Source organism: Loxodonta africana, chromosome 6 (genome assembly GCF_030014295.1).
Source record: "Loxodonta africana isolate mLoxAfr1 chromosome 6, mLoxAfr1.hap2, whole genome shotgun sequence".
In the NCBI taxonomy this organism is placed as follows: domain Eukaryota; kingdom Metazoa; phylum Chordata; class Mammalia; order Proboscidea; family Elephantidae; genus Loxodonta; species Loxodonta africana.
This window is the reverse complement of record NC_087347.1, coordinates 113,586,356-113,611,667: the sequence shown is the minus strand read 5'-3', so window position 1 is coordinate 113,611,667 and position 25,312 is coordinate 113,586,356. Positions and strand designations below refer to the sequence as shown.

General features: G+C 41.6%; 1 protein-coding gene across 2 annotated transcripts in view; it reads right to left on the bottom strand.

Annotated features, from left to right (window-relative positions):
- DARS1 (aspartyl-tRNA synthetase 1) overlaps positions 1-11,113 on the bottom strand; it is a 78,275-nt gene extending 67,162 nt beyond the window's left edge. The window contains exons 1-3 of one of the 2 annotated variants that reach the window (XM_023542987.2): positions 10,915-11,113; positions 8,690-8,747; positions 4,954-5,046 (exon numbers count right to left, since the gene is read on the bottom strand). In XM_023542987.2, coding sequence (XP_023398755.2) covers positions 4,954-5,046; positions 8,690-8,747; positions 10,915-10,980 — 217 coding nt within the window. In that variant the 5' untranslated portion in view covers positions 10,981-11,113. The remainder of the gene's footprint in view (positions 1-4,953; positions 5,047-8,689; positions 8,748-10,914) is intronic. The other variant, XM_023542990.2, reaches the window with a different exon arrangement.
- Positions 11,114-25,312: the final 14,199 nt, after the last annotated feature.

The following is a 25,312-nucleotide window of genomic DNA, read 5'->3' as shown; positions in this document are numbered from 1 at the left end:
GATGACTAGACAAAATATTTCTGGTGTGTCTCTTTTTTGTGGTGCTAACAATCACTGATGATCAATACCTAGGGATAAAATAGTGGTGTTCTAATGTTCCTTCTTTCCAAACTGATTGTATCATTGTGGTTCTGAAGTGCCATCTCATTCTAAGAGGAAGCAGGACTCCTTGGAGAAAAAGCAGATTTCAGGTCTGCAGCAGGAATTGTACAAGATGAGCCTCAAGTATCTTGTTGTAAAAGGGAACAAGAAAGCTTAGATAGACTACTAGAAGAGGACTCAGGGACCAACCTGAAGAGGCTACCACAGGCCAAAAATGGGACAGCTTGAAAGTCAATAAGGATAATAACTGCAATGAATTGAAACACATTGGACATTTCTAAAATCCCTAAGTTTATAACAACATTAAGTAAAAAAAAAAAAAATCTAGCTGGTCACCAATGGAACAAATTCATTGTTTTGAAAACTGGCAAATAAAGGCAAGGCAATTCCTAAGGTTAACATATTGTAAGCGCAGATTCAGGATCCATTCCAAAATCCCTGTTCACACCCACTGGGAAATATCACTCATGTAAGAAAGCGGAAGGGATGAAATGAAGCAACAGGGTGTCAATAAAAGGCATTTTCTTGGTGCAGTAGCAGAACCTTACAGGTAGCATGCATTCTACCTTTTAATTTGCCAAATTACTATGTTTAGGAAACACAGTGCCCAGTTTGGACAGAACAAAGGCTCTCCATCTAAAGGGAGGACAATGAAGGATTACAATACCATACGCTTATGTGTTGGTGGAATGGCCCAATCTTCCAGAAAGACAAATAGGCAGTATTTAAAAATTTAAAAGTTTACTAGTATTCTTCTCAAAGTCCCCCAGTATTCATCTATCCAGGAAAGGATAGTGGAAGAATAGCAAACTCATTAATAGTAGCAATCCTGAGAGAGTGAGATACATGTATAAAAAGCTAGAATTTTTAAATAACGGGCCTACATTAATTCTGTAATCATATGATGTTTTACAACACAGTATAAGAAATGCTATAGCATCAGATGTATTAAATACTGCAAAAACAACTAACTGGTCAGCAGACAGGTGGTGTCTTAAAAAGCTACTGGATTCTGTCTGCAATGCCATTGATTACTACGTAACCACAGGCGAGTCGCTTATTGTTCTGAGCTTCGGTCTCCTCATTTATGAAGCAGAACAGCAATGCGCGTTCTGCCTGCTCCACAAATTTGTGAGGATGATCAAACGTGTGAAAAGTATAAAGCTTTAGTGCTGTTAATATTTCTAGACAATTCTGAACCTAGGTGAGGCCAGTTTTCTATAAGGAATAAAACTGAGGTTTGTCTACACTGCCCTAATCTTTCTTTTCTGTTAATGGTAAATTCTTAGCTCAGCACTGTCCAACAGAAGTTTCTGCAATGATGGAAATGTTCGTTATTTGTGATGTCCCACACGGGAGGCACTAACCATGTATAGTTATTAAGCACTTGAAATAATACAGGTAGTGCGACTAAGCATGGGCATTTAAAATTTTATTTAAATAGTTTTAATTTGAATAGCTACATGTCGCCAATGGCTACTGTATCGGACAGCAAAGTCTTAGCCTTCTTCCTCTTCCCCCCCCTTATCTAAGTAATTGCAAATATAATATTAATAAATGAGGAGCTTCTCAACACACTTTTCGCTCCAAATAATTATACTAGAAAAGTACCTTAAATTCGTAGATATTATCTAAATCTTTATGGTCAAATTATTGTTTTTTATTGTGATAAAATATATATAACAAAATATTTGCTGTTTCAACACTTTTTTACATGTACAGTCTAGTGACATTACTTTCATCATGTTGAACAACAATCACCACTATCCATTTCCAAATTTTCCCATCATCTTTTACAGAAACTCAGTGGCCCCTAAGGAATGGCCTCCCCCTTCCCCTTCTCTCCTGTTCCTAGTAACCACCAATAAACTTTGGTCTCCATACATTTCCCAATGCTAGCTACTTCACATAAGTAGGACCATATGCTACTTGTCCTTTTGTGACTGACTTATTTCACTCAGCATAGATCCATTTATATTGCAGCACTTATCAGGACTTCATTTCTCTATATGGCTGAATAATATTCCATTGTATGGATATACCGCATTTTGCTTATCCATTCACCTGTCGATAGGCATTTAGGTTGTTTCCACCTTTTGGTTGTTGTGAACAATGCTGCAACGAACAGTGGTGTACAAGTATCTGTTCGTGTTCCTACTTTCAATTCTTTTGGTCTGTATCTAAAAGTAGAACTGCTGGGTCATATGGTAATTCTATGTTTAACGTTTGGAGGAATGACCAAACTGTTTTCCACAGTGGCTCCACCATTTTATAATTCCACCAGCAATGGATGAGCGCTCCAATTTCTCCACATCCTCGCCAATACTTGTTTTCTATTTTTCTTATCATAGCCATTCTAGTGGGAGTGAAATGGTATCTCATTGTGACTTTCATCTGCATCTCTCTAATTACTAATGACATTGAGCATCTTTTCATGTGCTTGTTGGCCATCTCTATAACTCCTTTGATGAAATGCCAATTTGAGTCCTTTGTCTATTTTTCGATTGGGTTGTTTCTTTTTGTTTCTAAGTTACAGGAGTTTTTTAAAATATATCCTGAAAAGTAAACTCTTATCCAATACATGGTTCATCAAATTATTTTTAAGGATTTCTTATGTTGTTGTTAGGTGCCATCAAGTCAGTTTCAACTCATAGTGACCCTAAGTACAACAGAACGAAACACTGCCTGGTCCTGCGCCATGCTCACAATTGTTGTTATGCTTGAGCCTACTTTTACAGCCACTGTGTCAAACTGTCTCATTGAGCATCTTCCTCTTTTCCTCTGACCCAGTTACTTTACCGGCATGATGTCCTTCTCCAGGGACTGATTCTTCCTGACAACATGTCCAAAGTATGTAAGACGCAGTCTTGCCATCCTTGTTTCTAAGGAGCATTTTGGCCGTACTTCTTCCAAGATAGATTTGTTCCTTCTTTTGGCAGTCCATGTTATATTCAATATTCTTCACCAACACCACAATTCAAAGGCGTCAATTCTTCTTCAGTCTTCCTTATTCACTGTCCAGCTTTCCCATGCATATGATGCAACTGAAAATACCGTGGCTTGGGTCAGGCACACCTTAGTCTTCAAGATGACTGTCTTAGTTATCTAGTGCTGCCATAACAGAAACACCACGGCTTTAACAAAGAGAAATTTATTTCTCACAGTCTAGTAAGTTAGAAGTCCAAATTCACGGTGTCAGCTCTAAGGGAAGGCTTTCTCTCTCTGTCGGCTCTGGAGGAAGGACTTTGTCCTCAGTCTACTCCTGATAGAGGAGCTTCTTAGGCGCGGGGAATCCCCAGGTCCAAAGGACATGCTCTGCTCCCAGAACTGCTTTCTTGGTGGTATGAGGTCCTCAACTCTCTGCTTGCTTCCCTTTCATCTCTTAAGAGATGAAAGGTGGTACAGGCCACACCCCAGGGAAACTCCCTTTTCTTTGGATCAGGGATGTGACCTGGGTAAGGTTGGTGTTACAATCCCACCCTAATCCTCTTTAACATAAAATTACAATCACAAAATGGAGGACAACCACAGAATACTGGGAATCATGCCCTAACCAAGTTGACATGTATTTTTGGGGGGACACAATTCAATCCGGGACAGTGATATCTTTCCTTTTCAACACTTTAAAGAGGTCCTTTGCATCTGATTTGTCCAATAAAATGCATCTTTTGATTTCTTGACTGCTGCTTCCATGGGTGTTGATTGTGGATCCACGTAAAATGAAACTCTTGATAACCTCAATCTTCTCTGTTTATTGTGATGTTGCTTATTGGTCCAGCTGTGAGATTTTTGTTTTATGGTGAGCTGTAATCCATACTGAAGGATGTGGTCTTTGATCTTCATTAGTAAGTGCTTCGAGTCCTCACTTTCAGCAAGCAAGGTAGTGTCATTTCAATAGCACAGGTTGTTAATGAGTTTCCCTCTAATCCTGACACCCTGTTCTTCATATAGTCCAGCTTCTCAGATTATCTGCTCAGCATACAGATTAAATAGGTATGGTGAAAGGATACAACCCTGACATGCACCTTTCCTGACTTTAAACCACCCAGTATCCCCTTGTTCTTTTTGAACAACTGCCTCTTGATCTATGTACAGGTTCCTCATGAGCACAATTAAGTGTTCTGGAATTCCCATTCTTCAAAATGTTATCCATAATTTGTTATGATCCACACAGTCGAATGCCTTTGCATAGTCAATAAAACACAGGTTATTCTCTGCTTTCAGCCAGGATTCATCCGACATCAGCAATGATATCCCTGGTTCCACATCCTCTTCTGAATCTGGCCTCAATTTCTGGCAGTTCCCTGGGGATACACTGCTGCAGCTGCTTTTGAATGATCTTCAGCAAAATTTTGCTTACATGTGATAGTAACGACATTGTTCAATAATTTCCGCGTTCAGTTGGATCACCTTTCTAGAGAACAGGCGAGTGAGCACTTCCAGCACTGCATCCATTTGTTGAAACATCTCAACTGACATTCCCTTGAATTCCTGGAGGCTTGTTTTTCGCCAGTGCCTTCAGTGCAGCTTAAACTTCTTCCTTCAGTACTATTGGTTCCTGATCATATGCTACCTCTTGAAATGGTTAAACACTGACTAATTCTTTTTAGTGTAACTCTGTGTATTCCTTCCATCTTCTTTTGATGCTTCCTGTGTTGTTTAATATTTTCTCCACAGAATGTCTCATAGGAACCAACAAATGACTAATCGTGGACTAATACTTTATAACGATTTAAGAAAAAAAAAAGTAAGATTTTTAAAAAATACATTTACTTGGTTTATGAGGAATCTGGAAAACAAATTAATTAAAAGTCCTTAGTAAAAGGGTTTTAATCATTACACAAATCTTACCTTTAGCTCTGCTTGTATGAACCCTTGCACGCACCCAAACAACTTCATCAGCTTTTTGTACTGTCAAGTCTCTAATGCGAACCAAAACTCGATCTGCAGCAAATAAGTAAAATGATTTTATAATTCTTAATTTACACGGAGATAATTATTTGACAGTTAATGTAAATACTTGTTATCACCTTGACTAATAATTCTCAATCTTTGACAACACCTTCTTCTCTATCACACTCCATATGCCATTTTCCCCAAGTTTTGTGAACTGTACTTCTAGCCAGAGGGTGGGCTGTCTGCCAGGCTTGGACTATCAAAGTACTCCGTTCCCCAGGAGACAGTGACTGACTGAGGGATGGGCATGTTACTCAAGCTGAGCTAATCAGAGTTTATACACAGACAGTGGGAATTAAGCTCTCTTTTCTCTGGGGTTGCTAAGCTGATGTAGGCCCAGGGCTACAGTCACTACCTTTCCTGCCATGTGTCTGCAGGAGGAGAGAATGAGGTCAATACCCTAAAGGAAACAGAGCCAAGAGGCACAGAAAGGCCTAAGAATGCACCTTGTGCCCCTAGATCCAACCACACTAGATGCCATCTCACACTTTACTTCCTAGTTGTGTGAGTTCATTTTGGCTGTAAGTGAGCACCGACTATTATGCGTCCAATATGCACAACAAAGCACTACAATCCATTGAACATCCTCCAAACAGGAAAACTGTTAGAAAACAGCTACTATGTGAAAACAGGGATACAATGCAAGATTCAAAAATCATTTTATTATTATTTTATATTTAAAATGTGAATATTAAGAGAAAAAATTAACTGTTAATTAAAAACACAGTAATAGACACGACATTACGACACCCGGTAATAAAAGATCCCTACTCTTAATTTTTTTTTTTTTTACTCTTAAAGGTTATGCTGCCTAATTGTAACCAAACCCAGTCAGTATCATACGTAGTCAGTGAAACTTCCTAATACTAAAAACACTGTTTTTTGGAGGGGGCTCTTATACTGAAATCAAATTACGAATAATTTCACCTTCTTTAAATGTATTTAAAATCTGTCTCTTGAAACAAAGATATAGCTTAGACAGAATCTGATTTACAAGAGAATACCACGGTTCTCATTGCCAAAAGCAGAGAATGAATGAATAATTCCAAAGCCATTGGACAACATAGAGATTTTCTGTAAAACGCTGCCAACGGACCTTATGAGTTAATACAACTTCCACATCAGCTGAAAGTGTAAAAAAAGGGGCAAACAAAGCAGCATATTTTAAAAGGCAGATTTGAAAATGCCAGGATTGAAAAAGCAAACAATTAACAAGGCGATCAAAACTGAAAGTCAAACAAAACAGAATAGCATAAATCTGAAAGAGTAGAACCGTAAATAAATGTTACAAAATAGGTAATTTAGAATGTACTTACAAAAAGAAAAAAGGTAACAGCCCTTCTTTCTTGTGGAATTCCAATTTATTAGTAGAGATGGCATTCTCAACCTTTACCAAACCCCAATATACTTGAAGGCTATACCACACTCTCACCAGTGAATGGCAAACTGAGGCAGTGATTAGCAGTGATAGGGTTTTAGGTTGAAAAACTATTGCCTACCCCATGCTTTTAAGAGTCACTAGCATCAAAGTGAAGAAATTTGGAGAAATGGAAGCAGACAGAAAAGGAGACCTTTAAAAGAAGTGTTAGAATTTTAGCAGAAGGAAGCTTATATACGTGGAAGAGCAGAATAGTCTATGGATTTGTGTTGACAGCACTTATGTCAACAGCTGACTAGGCCCATATAAGAGATCCAAACTCCAGTGAGCTTCTTTGTGTCAGTGCACAGGAAAAGCCCAGTTCAGGAAGACCCCTAAGCTGAAAATAAAGTCTTAAATGGCCTCTCATGCTTGCCCTAGCAGTGGAATGTCATCCTCTATGAGCTGCTGCTTGTAATCCATTTTATATCCCATTGTTTTACTTCATCTCTTTATCTTTTGGGAATGTTTGTTTTATTTTTAGCAAATTACTTTGGTCTTTTATTGTATACTTTTCTAAAACAGTTGGGAAGGAAAAGTGATTTTATGATCACACAGTAAATAAAATTCAAAATGACATAAAACTGACCTAAAAACCTACTGCCATCCAGTTGATTCTGATTCACAGTGATCCTACAGGACAGGGTAGAACTGCCCCACAGGGCTTCCAAGGCTATAAATCTTTATGGAAGCCAACTGCCACATCTTTCTTCCATGGAGCAGCTGATGGGTTTGAACCACCGACCTTTTGGTTAGCAGCTGGGCACTTAACCACTACACCTCCGGGGCTCCTAAAATTGACCTAAGGGTGTATTATTTCCAAAGCATAAAATTCACAGGCAGGCCTCTAAATTGGAAGTTCTTAGTACTTCCAACTGGCCAGTACTTAAGGTCTGTATCATACCAAAGACTGAAAGACAGAATTTGAGGTATCTACCAAAAAAAAAAAAAAAAAAAAGACTGTTAAATAGTCGAGTAAGAAAAATCTGTTGAAATTACAAATACAGGATAGAAATGAAAGAAATGAGCGTTTATCAACAGAAAACCCACAGGTCTGGAAGAAAAAAATTAATAATCAACAAGTCAGTTTCAAAGAAATATTATAAAGTTACAAAAATATATTAATAAAAAAGGGAGCTCTAACAAGAAAAGAGGGACTGGGATCTAAGAATTAGTTAACTCCCAGTCACTGACGCTAACAGTGAATAATACGGGAGGAACTTTAAAACTCAAACTATCATCATGGCCAGAGGAGCCAGAGAAGATACAAAGGCCATGCTGTGAGCCCAATCCCAGGTCTGCCCAAGCAAAGCAAGTTCCTGAACATCTCTCAACCTTGGTTCCATCTAGTTTTCAATGATGTTGTACAAATTCAATGAGAATATGAATGTTTGAAAGAGCCTAGCAGTACAGGATGAAGACGCCAGTGTTCAGTGATAGAATTCTTGCCTTCCATGTGGGAGACAGGGGTTCCATTCCTGGACAACACACTTCGTGCATAGCCACCACCTGTCAGTGGAGCCTAACGCGTTGTTATGATGCTGAACAGGTTTCAGGAGAACTTTCAGACTAAGGGGCACTAGGAAGAAATGCCTGGTCATCTACTTCTGAAAATCAGCCAATGAAAAACCCTACGGATTACAACAGTCTGATCTGCAGCTGATTGTGGCAATGGTACAGGACCAGGCAGTGTTTTGTTCTGTTGTACACGGGGTTGCCACTAGTTGAGGGCTGGCTCGATGGCAGCTAACAACCACAAAAAGCAGTGTAGGAGTTTAATAAATAGCCAAAAAGGTCAAAGAAGCAAAGTTAAACGGGGAAAAGTTAAAAAAAGGAGGGTAGCTTCATTAAAGAATGGAAAAAGGATGCTGGTGATGAAGGCAGTTATCAACCACTCCTTTTATCTCCTAGACCAGAGCTTAATCTCTTGCTTACCTAATCACTTAGGAATATTTTTGTAAAATTTACCATCTGAAATATATCATTTAATCTACAGTAGTCATTTGATATATTTTCTTTCCTAGATTAGGGACCCTAAACTGACAATGTTTAAAAGAAATGTTGATGCTACACAAGGTTATAGCATCTACTTGAGTAATTACTGTGATTTAAACTTTTCAGAGTTAGGTCCCAAAATCAATCCTACTTAAAACTTCATGAAGAGCTTTTCTGGAATTAAAAACAAAGCTTTATTAATACGGCATAGCTACTAACCTGGTTTTTCTTGTGACTGTATCATTGAAGATACGCCATATCTTTCTTTAGCAAAATCCTACAAAAAAATGTTTTTGTATTATGACTTTTTATTTAAACACTAATAGCCTGGTATACAAATAAATACAAATAACAGAATATAAAGATGAATCCATTTTAAATTTCAGAATCATTTTATTATAGTCAGTAGTTTTAGAGTGTGGAAATCTGTCACACATCATCTATATATGTACTCTACAGAAAAAGAGAAAGTGCCCACATTTTATGGTTTGTTAGTTTTGAAGATCAATATTCCTGGAGGGATAAACCACACATACCAGCACTCTCAGATAAAATTTACACACATGTACAACACACTTTAACTACCTCCTTCAAAAAGGAGATTAAACTACTTCAAAGCAGGGACATAAATTTCCTCTCGAAGGGAGTAGGATGAAGTACCACAGTTTTATTAACTTCCTATTACAGGAAGAGATGTTCAAAGAGAACGTTTTGGGTAAACTTTCTAACATCAGATGGTCCACAGTTTTTAGAAATTGGAGATGCTGGATGTAAGCTGGCTACAGCTTTCCTTTTGTAAAAAAAAATCACCAAAAAATCCACCAGCTTCCTGTTTCTAAAAACCAGCATCAGCATACCAGGTTACAAATTGTTCCATACTGATAATACAATACCAAAATTCTTGTTACAGATACAAAGTTAGGAACAGAAAATAGAGACCTAGGGTTCAGATTATTCTTAATAAACTACACTTTTAAATAAACGAGTGGCTTTTAAACTTACTTTATCCTAAAATGATCTCTTAATATGCTCATAACTACAAATGCGGTAACTCTACCACAATCTACACATTATATCTGCAAGGGTGCAATGTTAATTCAAATAATTAACCAGATTAAGAATACACTAAAACGATTTTCTCATATTTTACAAGGTAGTTTAAGATCTGTATAAAACAATTAGCTTGTCACTTTACAACAACCTTGTGGGATCATCTCCTTTAGATCTGAAGGGTACTGGATATTGTATTCATACCAAAATAGAAGTGTATCATGGTACTGACTGAACATTTTGGGGGGGACGGGGGGAGGTGGGGCTAATATTAAAAGTATACACCTTATGAAGATACCTGGGCCCTAGTAGACAATCACACAAAGTAACATGGGGGAACATAAATAGGTTAAAGTGTGTGAAAAGGAAAAAAAAAAAAAAAGGTGTCACTCTAATGAGCATTGTTCGTATTTCAGCAAACTTTATTCCATTTAAAACCTGGTGGCGTAGTGGTTAAGTGTTAAGGCTGCTAACAGAAAAGTCGGCAGTTCCAATCCACCAGGCGCTCCTTGGAAACTCTATGGGGCAATTCTGCTCTGTTCTATAAGGTCGCTATGAGTCGGAATGGACTCAACGGCAACGGGTTTAGTTGTTTTCTTTTTTTCGGTTTTTATTCCATTTAGTATTCTGAACTGGCCTATTCCTTGCGCAGCTTAGCACAAATTAGAATTCCTCAACAGAATAATTAGGAGAAAGGGATTAAGGTTTAATATTCCTACAGCACACACAACTTGTAGGACGGTTTCAATTATTCATTTCTGAAAAGCACCACGCTAAAGGACCACTGGGTGTTATAAATTACCACGTGATTGAGGATCACTTCATCTCAAAAGCATTCTCTGCAACCTTTCCTACCAACCTCACTGGGTCATTGAGTAGAAAATAAATAAAAAATGACAAGTGCTCTTTAAAGCTGTCCTATTGAAAATGGTCATTAAACAAATTGGCAGGTTGTTTTTGCCAAATACTGTTATTTGCAAGAACCATCAGCACTTTGAGGACTGAGCAAGTACCCATTATCAGCGAATATTTAAATTTTTCCGGGGAAGAGTATGCTACGTGAAAGACGTGCCAACAGGGAGAAGGCTGCGTGACCCCGCCGCTCCTACTTCCGGGTCGGATTGCGCTTCACGCCCACCCCTCCCCCGGGACACGCTTCTCGTAGGAAAGGACTTCCCGACACAGGGATCCCTCAGAAAAATCCAGTCCAGAGGGGATCTGATCAAGCTGTTCGCTCGAGGGCCCTGGAGGCCCGATGGGACCTCTGAGCTCCCGGACACCAGGCCCGCAGCCTGACAGGGACCCCGAGGACAGGGCCCCGCTCACCCTACTCCCTCCCCCAGCGCGGTCAGGCCCTGGGGTCTGTCTTCCCAGGCCCGGAGGAAGAAACCCACTTCCGCCGCCTCCATGATCTCCCGCGGCTTCTCCTGACCCTTGCGGTTGGCGCTGGCGCTCGGCATCGGGATAACTGGACTGGGCAGCAACAGGGACAGCAGTCACCACCCTCCCTCGCAGGCTTCCGTAGAGCAGGCCAAGGGAGCTTCTGCCTCCCGCACAGTCTCCACCCTCGCGGAACACGCGCTCGGACTCCGCGTGGAGGAGCGGCTCCCGAAAGATCGCGAGATCCGTAGATATCTCGAGATTTCGGAGCACAGTAGGTGGGCGGTGGGCCCTGCGCCGCCGACTCCTCCTCTTGTCCCGCCCCGGGGATGGTCGACCGTGAGTTGGAGGGAATCCTGGGGAATTCGTTATAGTCCCGAGGGATTGGCACTGGGGAGCAGGATTGAGAGTAACAGGTGGCGCGCGCTGAAGCGCTGCGGGCGGTGCGCATGAACTCCGTCACTCTTCACTTGTATGCCACCTGCGGATTCTGCTCTGCCTTATTTCCTGTTCTAACGCCCCCCTTAGGCTTTAACCACACACCCACCCAGGCAAGGCCTCGGTTTTTCATCCGTTGGACTTCACTGTCTTCACTCTCCTGGGTGCAGTGTCGCAGCCTGAAGTCTAGGAGGCCTCTTGGCAAGTCGATGGAACACAGGAGTGCTGGGTTTTAGGTACTTCGCTTGCTATGGCACAATGGGGTACCAGTACCCAAGTGGTGGAGCCCTGGTGGCACAGTGGTTAAGAGCTCGGCTACTAACCAGAAGGTTGACAGTTCGAATCCACCAGGTGCTCCTTGGAAACCCTATGGAGCAGTTCTACTCTGAACTATAGGGTCACTAGGAGTCGAATCACCACTTGACTTTTTTTTTTTTCTTAATCCTAAGTGATAGGAGCCCTGGTGGTGCAGTGGTTAAGCACGCTCTACTAACTGAAAAGCCTGTGTTCTAATCCACTCAGTGGCTCAGAGAGAGAAGAGACCTGGTGATCTGCTCCTTAAAAGATCACAGTCTAGAAAACACTATGGGGGCAGTTCTTTGAGTAGGAATGGGCTCCCTGACACACAACAACCCAAGTGATAAGTGTAAACAATAGGAAAAACCCCACACATTGGCACCAATTGCTTGGTTGTTCAAAGGATAAATAGGCTTTGGTTAGGTTTTTTAAGACTTGCCTTTCTTAAGCACCTTTTAGCAATTGAAAGTAGTTTGGTGCAATGCTGTTTGCTCTGCTATACTTGTTTGCACTCTGTCAGAGTTTCAGTGTTAGTCCTAGATGGGCACAGGTGGGCACAATCAGTAGTTGTTAAAGGGAAAAGACCTGAATAGAAGATTTCAAAGAGCAAGTTGAGAAGACAAACCATTACAATGAAATGTGTAAAAACCTGGAGTTACAAAACGAAAAGGGAAGAACATGCTTTGTGTTTTTCAAGCTGAAGGAACCGAAGAAAAAACTGAAGCCCTAAGTTGCAACATTGAAAGATTCTTTGGGCAAAATATCGAATGACACAGGAAGTATTAAAGATGGAAGGAATACACAGAGTCAATGAATTAAAAAGAATTGGTTGACGTTTAACCATTTCAGGAGGTAGCATACGATCAAGAACTGGTGGTACTGAAGGAAGAAGTCATGCTGTAGCGAAGGCATTGGTAAAAAACAAGGCTTCAGGAATTGGCGGAATACCAATTAAGATGTTTCGACAAAATGGGTGCAATGCTGGAAGTGCTAATTCATCTATGCCAAGAAATTTGGAAGACAGCGACCTGGCCAACTGACTGGAAGAGATCCATATTCATGTTTATTCTAAAGAAAGGTGATTCAGCCTTTGCAGAAATTATCAATATTAATATCACATGTAACTAAAATTTTGCTGAAGAGAATTCAGAGATGGTTGTAGCAGTACATTGACATGAAACTGCTGGAATTCCAAGCCCGATTTGGAAAAGGACATGGAATGAGGGATATTGCTAATGTCAGATGGATCTTGGCTGAAAGCAGAGAATACCAGAAAGGTGTTTACCTGTGTTTTATTGGCTACGCAAAGGTATTTGACTGAGTGGATCATGACAAATGATGGATAACTTTGTGAAGAATGAGAATTCCACAACATTTGATTGTGCTCATAAAGAGCCTGTGCATAGACCAAGGGGGCAGTCATTCAAACAGAACAAAGGGATACTGACTGGTTTAAAATCAGAAAAGATGTGCATCAGGGTTGTATCATTTCACCGTGCCTATGCTGAGCGCATAATCCGAGAAGCCAGACTATATGAAGAAGAGCATGGCATCAGGATTGGACAAAGACTAACAACCTGTGATATTCAGGTGACACAGCTTTGCTTGCTGAAAGCGAAAATAATTTGAAGTACTTACTGATGAAGATCAGAGACTATGGCCTCCAGTATGGATTACACCTCAATGTGAAACAAAAATCCTCACAACTGGAGCAATAAGCAACATTATGATAAACAGAGAAAAGATTGAAGTTGTTAAGGATTTCATTTTACTTGGATCCACACTCAACACTCATGGAAGCATTCTGACTCCATCACTTTACCATAAACAGCATTTGCTAAGTCCAGTGACCTCTATGTTGCTAAATGCAATAGATATGTTTCAGTTATCGTCTTACTTGAAGTCTAGAGAGTAACTGACAATGAAGAGAGTGTCTCGGAACATTCCTTTCCTTGGCCTATGGCACACTTGATTTTCCTCCGACCTATCTAGCTGCTTCCTGTCTGCCTCCCTTGCAAGTTCACCCTCTTCCCCTCTCTACTTGACCTCTAAATGCTGGCACTCCTCAAGGGTTCTCCTGAGGCCTTCACTTCTCACCCTAGGCAAGCTCATCCATGACCAGGGCTTCAGTGATCACCAACCTGCAGGTGTTTCACTCATTTGTAGCCCAGATCTTCTGCACTCCAGATCCCACAAGACCTGAGATAAAAGCACCCAAAGAAGTACTTTCTTAATACCAGATACAAAGAAGCCACCCTTCGTAGCATTTACCACACTTGCAATCAAATGGTAAGCTTCACAGGGCAGGGGCCATGTCCATGTTCTCACTATTGCACCCCAGAGCCTGAATGAGAGAGCCTCCAGAGGTCTTTTGAGTGTCTACTTAGGTTAAAGGTGGGTACTAAAAAGCTGATTAGAAGGTCTGATCTTTTGGATGGGGTTTGTCTATTTTGAGTTTTACTGTAGGGTGATATGGGTAGGTCGTTTGATGAAAAGCCTGCATGTCATTATGTTTAGATCTTTCCCCTTAGCTGGTCAGATTTTTCAGGAAAAAAGTCTCAATCTGCCTGAAGAGTAAAGGTCTGACTTCAAGTGTTCAGGTGTTGGGAAAGTGGAAAAGCAGTCTGCCACGTAGCCTTTCTACCACCACCTGGACTGCCAATCAGAAGCCTTGGCTCAGAATATTCCCTGATAATGGAAGGTAGGAACTGAGGATTCCTTTGTCCCAGTTTCTTGTTCTTTCTTACCGGGGAAACTCTCTCCCTTCCTTGCTCTATTTATGCATACGCACGGCATCTGGACAACGCCACTGCTATATCTGTTCGTGGTGGAGGAAATGAGCTACTTTTTCTGCAGCACAAGAGGGCAGTGTGCAGACCATCATCATCGGGTGCTGCGGGGAGTGACCTGCTGGGTATGGGGGACTGACACCCACTGTTGAAGCTGATCTTGCTCTGTCTCTTTGTGAGAAAGCATTGTTCCATCCAGTGTGTGTAAGTCATGTCTTTCTTGGTGACCTTGGATTTTGGCTTGACATCTGGGAATACTCAGCATTCTACATGTATTTGGTCATCTTGTCTCACTTCTTTTGGCATGGTACCCACAGCCTCAAGATTATGGAAGCTCTTGAAGTCCAAGGACTCACTCTTCTACTCAGAGAATGTATCCTATCAGACTGGGAGAGAACTCTTGCCCAGTGAGTGGAATAGGGAGGGGATACAGGAATTAGACTTTTTTTTTTAATGTCCCCAGATATTCCTTATAATTCCTATGCCTACCTCCATTTCCAGGCTTACTTGGTCTGAGTCTTCTCAGTTGTCCATGGTATAAATTAGGCTGCTTCACAGCTTTCCTGGCTGCTGCCTTCGTGTTCAGTTTTCCATAGCTGCTAAGTAGGTTACCACTGGTCCATCTGCCTTCTAGCTTCCCACATTTTGGGAGAGTTGTCTCTTCCTCTGTGCTCCACATCCTCTTGATTGTAATTTTGTGGGATTAGGGGTGGGAGCAAAATTAGATCTGCCATCCTAGCACAAAAGTCACTTTTCTTGTTTTATTTTATAATGTCATTACATGCAAGGTTTCCAGCAGATGGCTTAAAGTTACCATAATGAACACCAAGGCTAATTCATTCTTTGAACAAATATTTATCGAGGGCCAATTATGTGCTGGGCATTAGTCTCCATATTTGGGGTGCACCAGGGAACAAAGTAAAGATTCCTGTGCTAAAATAAACACAGTAAATAAGTAAACCATGTAACATGTTAGAAAGTAATAATCAAAAAAAGTAGAGCGAGGCAAGGGGGATGGGGAGTGCTGGGGTGGGTTGCAGTATTAAATAGGGTGGCCAGGGAAGGCCTCATTGAGACAGTGACATTTGAACGAAGATTTGAAGGTGAGGGATGTGGCTGTGTAGATATCTAGGAGTGGGGGGAGGGAAAGAGCATTCCAAGCAGGAGAAACAGCCAGTGCAAAGGCTTTAAGGTGAAAGAACAACCCGGAGGACAGCATTCTAGATAATGGAGTAACACCTTCAAGGCCTCTGAAGTGTAGCATTCTTTGTTACTATCCTAAATGACTGGCTTGCCACGCTTTTTGAGTTCTTGTATTGCAGATTCATTCTGGCTCCAGTCTCGTTGTCAGGTTGTCAGCTATTATGTCTCTCATGTCTGCCTGTAATTCAAATCTTAGCACCCCTATTTACCAGCTGGATCAGGTAGGATGTCTTTGGCTGCAAGGAAGAGAAACTCTGACTCAGATGGTTTCAACCAGTGTGCTCACATCCTAGGAAGTTTGGGAAAAGGGAGAGCTCAGATTTGGATCATCCAGCCATTCAGCAATGTCATCAGGGACCGAACAGTTCTTTCCTTCTCTCAGCTCTGCAGGCATGCTCCACAGGTTGGTTGGTTGCGGCCAGTTCAGGCATCACATCCAGTTATGACAACATCAGGGAAGGAGAGAGACCCCCTGACTTCTTGTGCCTCTCTCTTAGGCACAAGAAAACTTTCCTCAAAACCCCTGCAGCAGGCTTTTCTTCACATCTCATTGGCCATAATTGGATCACATCTCTCCCTGAACCAGTTATGGTAGGTAAGGGAGATGGGATCAGTAGACCATCAGGCCTACCCCAGGAGTCTGTGGGTGGCCTGGGGGGTGTTGTTTCCGCTGAAGTGCTTGGCTGCATGGGAGACAGGTGGATACCTAAATAAAATCAGTCTATTAGGAAGGAGGAAGGGGAGAATGGCTGCTGAATGGACAAGCAACACTAGCTGTGTGATTTGGGGAAAGTCATTTAATGTCTTTGATCTTCAGTTTTCTCAAGAAAATGAGAATAATGGTATTTTTCTCATGTAAGAACTAAATGATATTAAATAATAATTAAAATGGGAGAGACAGAAAAATACCCAGGACAGTACATGCAAATAGTATTTTCTAGTTCAGTGGTTCTCAAATAAGGAGGCCTCGTGGTGCAATGATCAAAGTGCTTGGCTGCTAACCAAAAGGTCAGCAGTTCGAACGAACTAGCCACTCCAAGGGAGAAGGATGTGGGAGTCTTATTCCATAAAGATTAAAGCCTTGTAAACCATACGAGGCAGTTCTACTCTATCCTGTAGGGTCACTATGATCCGAATTGACTGCAGTGGGTTTGGTTTTTGGTTTGGTTCTCAAATTGTCCCCGAGGCCACAGTATCAACTTAAGCATCACCAGGAAACTTGTTAGAAATGTACAGTTTCTCACCCTACCCCAGACCTGCTGAATCAGAAATCCTGAGGCTGGACTTGCAATAGTCTGTTTTAAAAGCCCTTTAGGTGATTCTAAGGGACAATCAAATTTGAAAAGAACTGACCTAGTTGTTAAGAATGTATGTCCCTGACTAGCCTGGGTTCGTATCCCAACTATTAGCTGTGTGGCTTTTTTCCCATTTTTAGACTCTGTGTTTCAGTCTCCTCATCTGTAAAATGGAGAAAATCCTAGTTCCTACCTCTTAGTGGTTAAATGAATCCATCTAGGTAGATTTTGGAGCCCTCGTGGCACAGTGGTTAAGAGGTTGGCTGCTGACCAAAAGGTCATCAGTTGGAATCCACCAGCTGCTCTTTGGAAACCCTAGGGGGAAGTTCTACTCTGTCCTATAGATTAGATATGAGTGGGAGCCAACTTGACAGCAACGGGTTTGATAATTTTTTTTTTTAGTTAAGATATTAGAGCAATGCTTGGTACATAGCTAATGTGCAGCAAGTGTGAATTATTGTCATGGTAGACACCATGTAAATGTTGATTTTGAATCTAGCTTTAAGTGGCTGAGTTTGGATAACAGCAGCCAGCTTATTGGAATTATTTGTAAAGTGAAGATGGCGTGGACTCCTCTGAGAAAAGTTGAATACTTTCAACCTTACTTTGGCTGCTTGAAGCCCCTTTTTTTTGTTACTTCCTGGTTTATGATTGTGATGCGGATAAGGTAGATGCTGCCAAGTTCTTTGGAATTTATGCGAGTAACACATAGCACACATTGTTATGTTGCTCTTCGTACTCTATGAAGGCCTATTGTCATCAATTTTATATCCTGTTCCCATGAGAACTTTACCTTTCCCTCCTCTTTGGATTCTGTTCTTGGTGGATTGTCTAGTTTCTCACTTGAACAACTTACCCTCTTTGCCTGACTTCCCATTTAAAACCACCTTCTATTAAAAAAAAAAGTTTTCCATCGAGGTGTGGAGATACTCCTTTCCCTTGTTTTTCATCTGCCTTCTATCTGAAGTGATTCCGATTGTTTTACAGTATACAGCTGCTACTAGGTACTAATGACATTTTCCCTGAGTGAGTTGCTTTTCCCAGCCTTGGTTCTGTATATTTGATTGTCTTCAGTATTTTATGTGAGTTGTAAACACACTGGGTAGAAACAACTCAATAAATGACAAAGAGTAAAATGAATAATAAAAAGTTATATAGTCTCATAAAATGAAAACGAGTAGGGCCTCTTTCCCAAATAGAAGTAAGCCAGGGATATCAGCATGTTATGAGAATGCCGGCTGGTTGCTGCTTCTCCTTAACATATTCTTTCAATCACGAACTCTTTGTTTTGTAATCCTCCCCTGGAAAGCACACTTCTCTTTCTGTTCTACTCACCTTCTTTATCACTCTAGGAAACGCACCCATTTTCTTAGCATCCAGGCCCCCAATCTTGGTGTCATTTCTTATTGCTTTCTCTTTTTCCCAGCATTCAAAAATTTTCCAAAAGCTTTCTGCTTTTTCCTTTTTTTCACTCTATAACTTCTAGTGGACAGCCGGAGAATTCAAGGTAAAGAATAATTCATTTGGCTAGATGATTTCCAGTCTTACTTGGTAATCCCATATATGACTGCATATATGACTTCAGTCGTATCCAAAAACTCTATAAAGGTCTTTAAACACTCCCCACCAATAATCTGAAACGTAAAATACAAAGCAGATGTACAGTGTATTGTACTATTTAGAGAATGTACATGGACGAGGAGGTGGGGAAAATAAAAATGTCCGTAATAGCCATTACAAGACCGGCCTCTTATTGTCTGACTTTTCCTATTCATTAGACAGCTTCCCTTTTATTAATTTTTGCTTTGTTGACTTTAACATAATACTCTTTGTTTTTTCACCATAAGCTCACTGTTGTCATTATTTAGGGAGTATGTGGTTTTATCATATACCTTTTCTTTAAGGGAAAGTTTTTACTTTCAGAAATGCACTTCGCAGAAATAATTATTTTCTCTAACCTGATATCCTTTATTCTCATTGATGGTTCTGAATATGATTTTAGACCTGAAGGAACCATTTTCCAAATAGAATAAACCTATTTAAGTCAGGTATAAACAAAAGGTATGCTAAATCGAAAACAGTTTCATTTTTTTCTTCATTTTAGTAGGTAACTCTGTGATTGAAACTCAGATTGGTCTTTTTAATTGAGTCACTCAATCCAAAGTTGTTAAGAACGTCTTAGTTCCTCACTATTCCCTTGGATGTGGTAGATCATATTTCCAAAGATGGCTGCAACAATATCTCCCATCCCATATGCTCTTTTGTAATGTGACCATACCACTCTGTTAGCAAGAAGTAGAGCTTGTTTTCACTCTCTTTGAATCTAGACTGGCATGTCTATTTTGACCATAAGAATACTGCAGAAATGATGTTGTGCAGCCTCCGAGGCTGGACCTTAAGAAATCTGTAACTTCTGCCTTCATGCCTTGGAATGTTCCTTCTTGGAACCAGCTGCCATGCTGTGAGGAAGTCCAAGAAGTCACGTGGAAAGGCCACATGGTGGAGAACCAAGGCCCCCCCCCCCCCCGGCCAACAAGGCCAACTGAGCTCCCAGCTGGCGTGTGAATGAGGCCATTTTGAACCTTCTAGCTAACTTAAAGCCCTAGTCAATACTCCAAGCCCAGTTCTAGAGGAACTGCCTCATCAACTCACAGAATCATGAGAAATAATAAATTGTTGTTGTTCTAAGCCACAACATTTTTAGGTTGTTTACTATGCAACAATATCTAACTAGAACACTGGGTCTCAATTCTTCATGTTTGTGAGGATTTCCACCAAGTTCACCTGTTTACCTCATCACTTATCAGGATTTTGCAAGGAAGTGTAACTTACTTTCTGGGTCTCCAACATCACCTTTTGGCTCTATGGACAAAGTTGGCTCACCCTTCAGCATTTATGAAAATGGCAAATAATAATCACAATAACAACACTTTCTGAATGGCTATAATGTGCCAGACACTTTTCTAAGTGTAAAATATTTACTAATTGTCGTGGATTGGATTAGGTCCCCCCCAAAATGTGTGTATCAGTTTGGCTGGGCGTGATTCTCAGTATTGTGTGGTTGTCCTCCATTTTGTGATTGTAATTTTATGTTACAGAGGATTAGGGTGGGATTGTAACACCCTTACTAAGGTCACATCCCTGATCCAATGTAAAGGGAGTTTCCCTGGAGTGTGGCCTGCATGACCTTTTATCTTACAAGAGATAAAGGGAAGCAAGCAGAGAGTTGGGGAACCTCATACTACCAAGAAAGAAGCACCAGGAGCACAGTGTGTCCTTTGGACTTGGGGTTCCTGTGTGGAGAAGCTCCTAGTCCAGGGGAAGATTGATGAAAAAGACCTTCCTTCAGAGCTGACAGAGAAAGAAAACCTTCCCCTGGAGCTACTATCCTGCTACACTGTGAGAGAATAAACGTCTTTTTGTTAAAGCCATTCCCTTGTGGTATTTCTGTTATAGCAACACCAGATAATTAAGACACTGATACGTTTCATCTGTAGAGTAACTTTTTGAGCTCGGTACTATTAGTATCCTCATCTTACAGATGAGGAAACAAAGGCACAGAGAGGTGAAGTAATTTGTACAAGGTTGAACAGTTACTAAGTGTTGGGATCACATCCAGAACCCAAGCATCCGATTTCAGAGCCACATGCTTAGCCAATAAAAAATAGCCACTGCAATATACTGCCTCCCATTAATAATGCCCCAAGTATATCAAGTTAGCCCTAAAGCGACTTAGGTGGGTGTAGTGTTTTTTGTTTAATTTTCATTACTTGATCCTCTTACTTTCTTTAAGAAAGTCCTTAAGGCTTTGATTATTCTAGATCCGGGCTGTGTCCCATGCTACCACTTGTGTTTAGAAAAGTCACACCATGCTTGCCTATTATTTCTTTCCCTGTTCAGGTTAGGATGGAGCGTTTGCCTGGTTTTCCCAGTTTCCGCATCCCTGTGCGGGCGTTGCAGCCACTGAAAGGACCCCGGTGGTGTAGGGGTTATTAAGCCTTTGGCTGCTACCTGAAATGTTGGTGGTTCATATCCACCAGCTGCTCAGCAGGAGAAAGATGTGGCAATCTACTTCTGTAAAGATTACAGCTTTGGAAGCAGTTCCAAGGGGCCGTTCTACTCAGTCCTGCAGGGTTGCTATGAGTCAGAATCCACTTGATGGCACCAGGTTTTTGGTGAGGCCACTGCAGAGGGCAGCAGAGTGACAGGCAGGCAGCGAGGAGGGTGGCCCTGGGGTGGGCAGAGCTCTTTACATACCCTCCTAGTGAAGAGAGCCGGGAGGGGAGGGAAGCACAAAGTCCCTTCCCACTAATCCTACTGAAGGAAGAAAGGGCTTCTCCTTCTGAGCAGGGAAGCCAAAGCTGCCCGGTCACACTGACAAGCCAGGACAGCCTCCCTGCCTGTTACGCAATTGCTGCTTTAAGAGGAGCTCCCCTGTGCCACTTCCCAACAATATTACTGCTTTCACCACGTCCCTCCTGGTTAGATGTTCTGGACCTGCCCCTGCAAGGGGGTGGGCTTTTAAGTAGGCCTGGCCCTCCTCAAGAACTCTGGGAGAAGTAAAAAAGCTAATTACAAAATTCAACGAGCATACGATTGCTGCTGAATTAAGAGCTAGGCCTTTGGAGACAGGCAGCTCTGGTTCAAAGCCCTACCTCTGCTGCTTACTAGCTGTGTGGCTTTAGGAAGGTTGTTCTCTGAGCCTCAATGCTTTTAGCTATAAAATGAGTGAGTGATATTTACCTTGTGCGGTTGATATATGTCCTAGGTGAAGCCCTTGGCCTCATATATGCCACGCAAACGTAAAGCATAGCTATTTTTTACGTACACAGAATACACGCATGTCTCAGGACTATTAACATACCACGTGGCCTTAGAATGGGAGCTGTAGAGGTTAAAGCTGGTGTTTCACGCCCTTGGGGGTTTAGTGATGGAATTCTCACCTTCCAAGTGGGAGAACTGGGTTTGATTCCTGCCCAATGCACCTCATGCTCTCCCACCACCTATTGGGCAGTGGAGGTTTGCACGTTGCTTTATGATGCTGAACAGGTTCCAGCAGAGCTTCCAGACTAAGAGTAGGAAGAAAGACTTGGGGATCTACTTCTGAAAATCAGCCGTTGAAAACCTTAGGGATCACAATGATCTGATCTGCAACCAATTATGGGGATGGTACAGGACAGGGTATTGGTTTGTTCTGTTGTGCATGGGGTTGCCTGGAGTCAAGAGCCAACCTGATGGCTGCTAACAACAATAGTACAATGTTTGCTCAGTAAAAAGATAAGCACCGCAGTCTGTTTTAGAAACTGCTATCTTTTAGACCCTTCCCTTTTTACTTTCTTATTTTAGCTTTATCCCATAAATGCTTTGGAGATATGTGAGATGTAAGTGACTTCTACATATTTTAAAAGTAAGCCTCAAGCAAATGTTCTTCGTTTGAGGTATGCAGGTCTCCAGGACTGCATGAAGCCCTTGATGTTGTATGCAACATTGTGTGTGTCAACATGTATGTGCATTTCTTGGGGCGGGGAAGATGATTCATAATTATCAACAGACTCTAAAAGGGTAGGTAGTCGAAAAAAAGACTAAAAACCCTAATATAGAAGCATCATTTTAAATCTACTTGGAGGCCTTCCCTGGATTAAGACAAAGCAGGCACAGCTTTAGAAAACACTGAAAATGGAGCCTGTCTTCCAGCCAAGAACACGACTCTCGTCCCAAGTGTGTCACTAATAGAATAGGAAGGCTGACTCTTCCCACTGGCACAGGTAATGGTGTAAAGCCGAGGACCACACAGATGAAGGGGTGTTGCCTTCTCTAGTTACAGCGAACCAAGACCAAAGCCCAATCTCAGCTGCACCTTCTGTCTCTGGCAAGTCACTCATGAAGCAGGACTATAATTGGGGTTTGCTATCTGAAATAATTCTCAGGATGACTTAAATTGTGTCCCCAGATACATACCTGAGGCAAAAGCCCTAAGGGCTGATGGCCATAAGGGGGGGTGTGGTTTTCTTCATTCAGTGGGGATTAATAACTGAGGGTGGCAGCGCTCAGAGTCGCAAAGGGGCAGGTGTCCGAGAAGCCCTTTTGCTTCTGCAATGGGGCCTGACAGCTAGTGCTCGGGGCTCCATAACTTATGCCTCCTGCACAGAATCCGTACAAAGCAGCAATGGTCACCTCAGCATTTTGGGGTTTAAAACGGCCTCCTCTTATCCACAGACCCTCTCCCCCAAACTATAAGAATGATTCAGCCAATTGATTTCACTTTCTTTTTAAAGAAAATGATTGTCGTGTAAACTAGCAAAGTAAATGAAAATACAGTCCTGGGAGGGGATGGAATTTAAAGTAATTTGTGAGTTCAATGGATGAGAAGTATTTTCGCAATTGTTATTACATATTTTTAGTTAACAGGTGATTCCTGAGTTATGGAATATACGACATAAGCTTAGCAGAATTTATCAGGGAAAGTTTTTTTATTGTGATAAATACATGTACATACATATAAAAGAAAGCATTTGCCATTTGAACCTTTCAGACGTGTACAATTCAGAGACATTGTTCATATTGTGCAACCTGCACCACTCCCTGGGGAAACCATTTTTTTTTGGGGGGGGGGCAGGGAAGCATTTTTCATGCCTGTAAATCCCTTTAGATAAACTGTGGGTGCACCTGTTCCCAGTCATGTCCCGGGAAGATTTGAAATGCAGGCACAGGATGAATGTCTGTTAATGTCGGTATAACCACGACAAAACACCGTTGGCACTGGGGTCAGGAAGTCTTTGGAGGGCGGGGAGCCATGGTCTGCAGCCTGAGCCTGGCTGTGTGGCTGTGATGCCCATCTACCAGGAAAGGCAGCCTCAGGTTTCCAGATGATTTTCCCCCTCCACAAAGCTGTCGTGAAATAAAATACAAATCCTTCCTGCATGTTCCTAGCTTTCCTTCCTCTAGGAAGTTTTTGGTCAATGGGAAACAAAACCTTATTCAAAGGATGAAAGCCAGAGTCATTCTATTGTTTATGGCTTCAATAATGGAGCTTTCCTTCCCCAGACAAAATTTTCAAATCACGAACCACCTAAAAAACAGGAAGTTTTGGGGAAACATATGCTTACGGTAACAAACAAGGGATCTATCGTGTGGCACAGAAGTGTACACAAACATGCATCGGATTTTATTTAAGAGTTTTTTATTGTGTTGGGCTTTTAGATGTATTCTAAGAAGATTATTCCTTCAAAGAAAAAGCCATATGGCATAAAACAGTTCCCACCCCTCCCCAGAGGTGGGAGAAGGTGGCTATATTTTCAGAGAAGCCCTGCAGGCAGTACTGTAGGGGCAACAGGCCTCGGTAACGTCCTCTTCCCCCCGTTGTCCTTAGTTTTCCGCTTCTATCTCTCTCCAGCGGGTCCTTACTTGGGGGGTGCAGGGAGTAGAGCCTAGATACAATGCGCAAGGAGTGCAGTGGCGGCTCTGAGCTCTAGCAGTGGGCAATAGACATAGGGAGCCGTAGAAGGTTAAGGAGGTTGTGGAAACCATCACTATTTTTACAAACAGAGAAGGTGGTGGTGGGGCAAGGATGAGCAATGCTAAGCTGTGGAAAAACTCACTTTGGAAATCTACCACAGCCACTTCTAAATAAGCTGCTGAGAGAATTATTATTTTATTTACTTTCCTCCTTTTTGTGATGATCTTTTAATCTTTTTGTCTGTGTGCTAAAAACAACATCATGATGTTGTTGTGTGCCATGAAGACAATTCTAACTCAAAGCGACCCTACAGGACAGAGTAGAACTGCCACATACGGTTTCCTAGCTCTGATGTTTATGTCTGATCTCTGGTTTTTTTCTCCTGCAGAGCAGCTGGTGGGTTGGAACCTTTCGGTTAACAGCTGAGTGCTTAACCACAACATCATAAACCAAAAAAAAACCAAACTTGTTGCCATCAAGTTGATTCTGACTCATAGTGGCCCTATAGGACAGAGTATAACTGCCCCATAGGGTTTCCAAGGAGTGCCTGGTGGGTTTGAACTGCTGACCTTTTGGTTCACAGCCATAGCTCTTAACCACTACGCCACTAGAGTTTCTGCAACAACATCATAGATCCTCCTAAATAATAATTATAGTGTCCAGATTCCCTAACATCATGATTTTTTCTTTGTCTCCCTTTTCTTCCATTCCGTTTAAGTTTATACACGCTTCCAGGGAAAGCACCACTTTTCCCTAATGGAAGGATAACAGAACCTATTTATTTCCTAGCATTTCTTCTATTCCCTTGCTACTCAAAGTGTGGTTCAGAGACCAGCAGCACAACAGTATCTAGCTTGTTAGAAATACAGAATCTCAGACTCCATCCCAGGCCTACTGAGTCATAATCTACATTTTAGTGGGATCCTAACTGAGG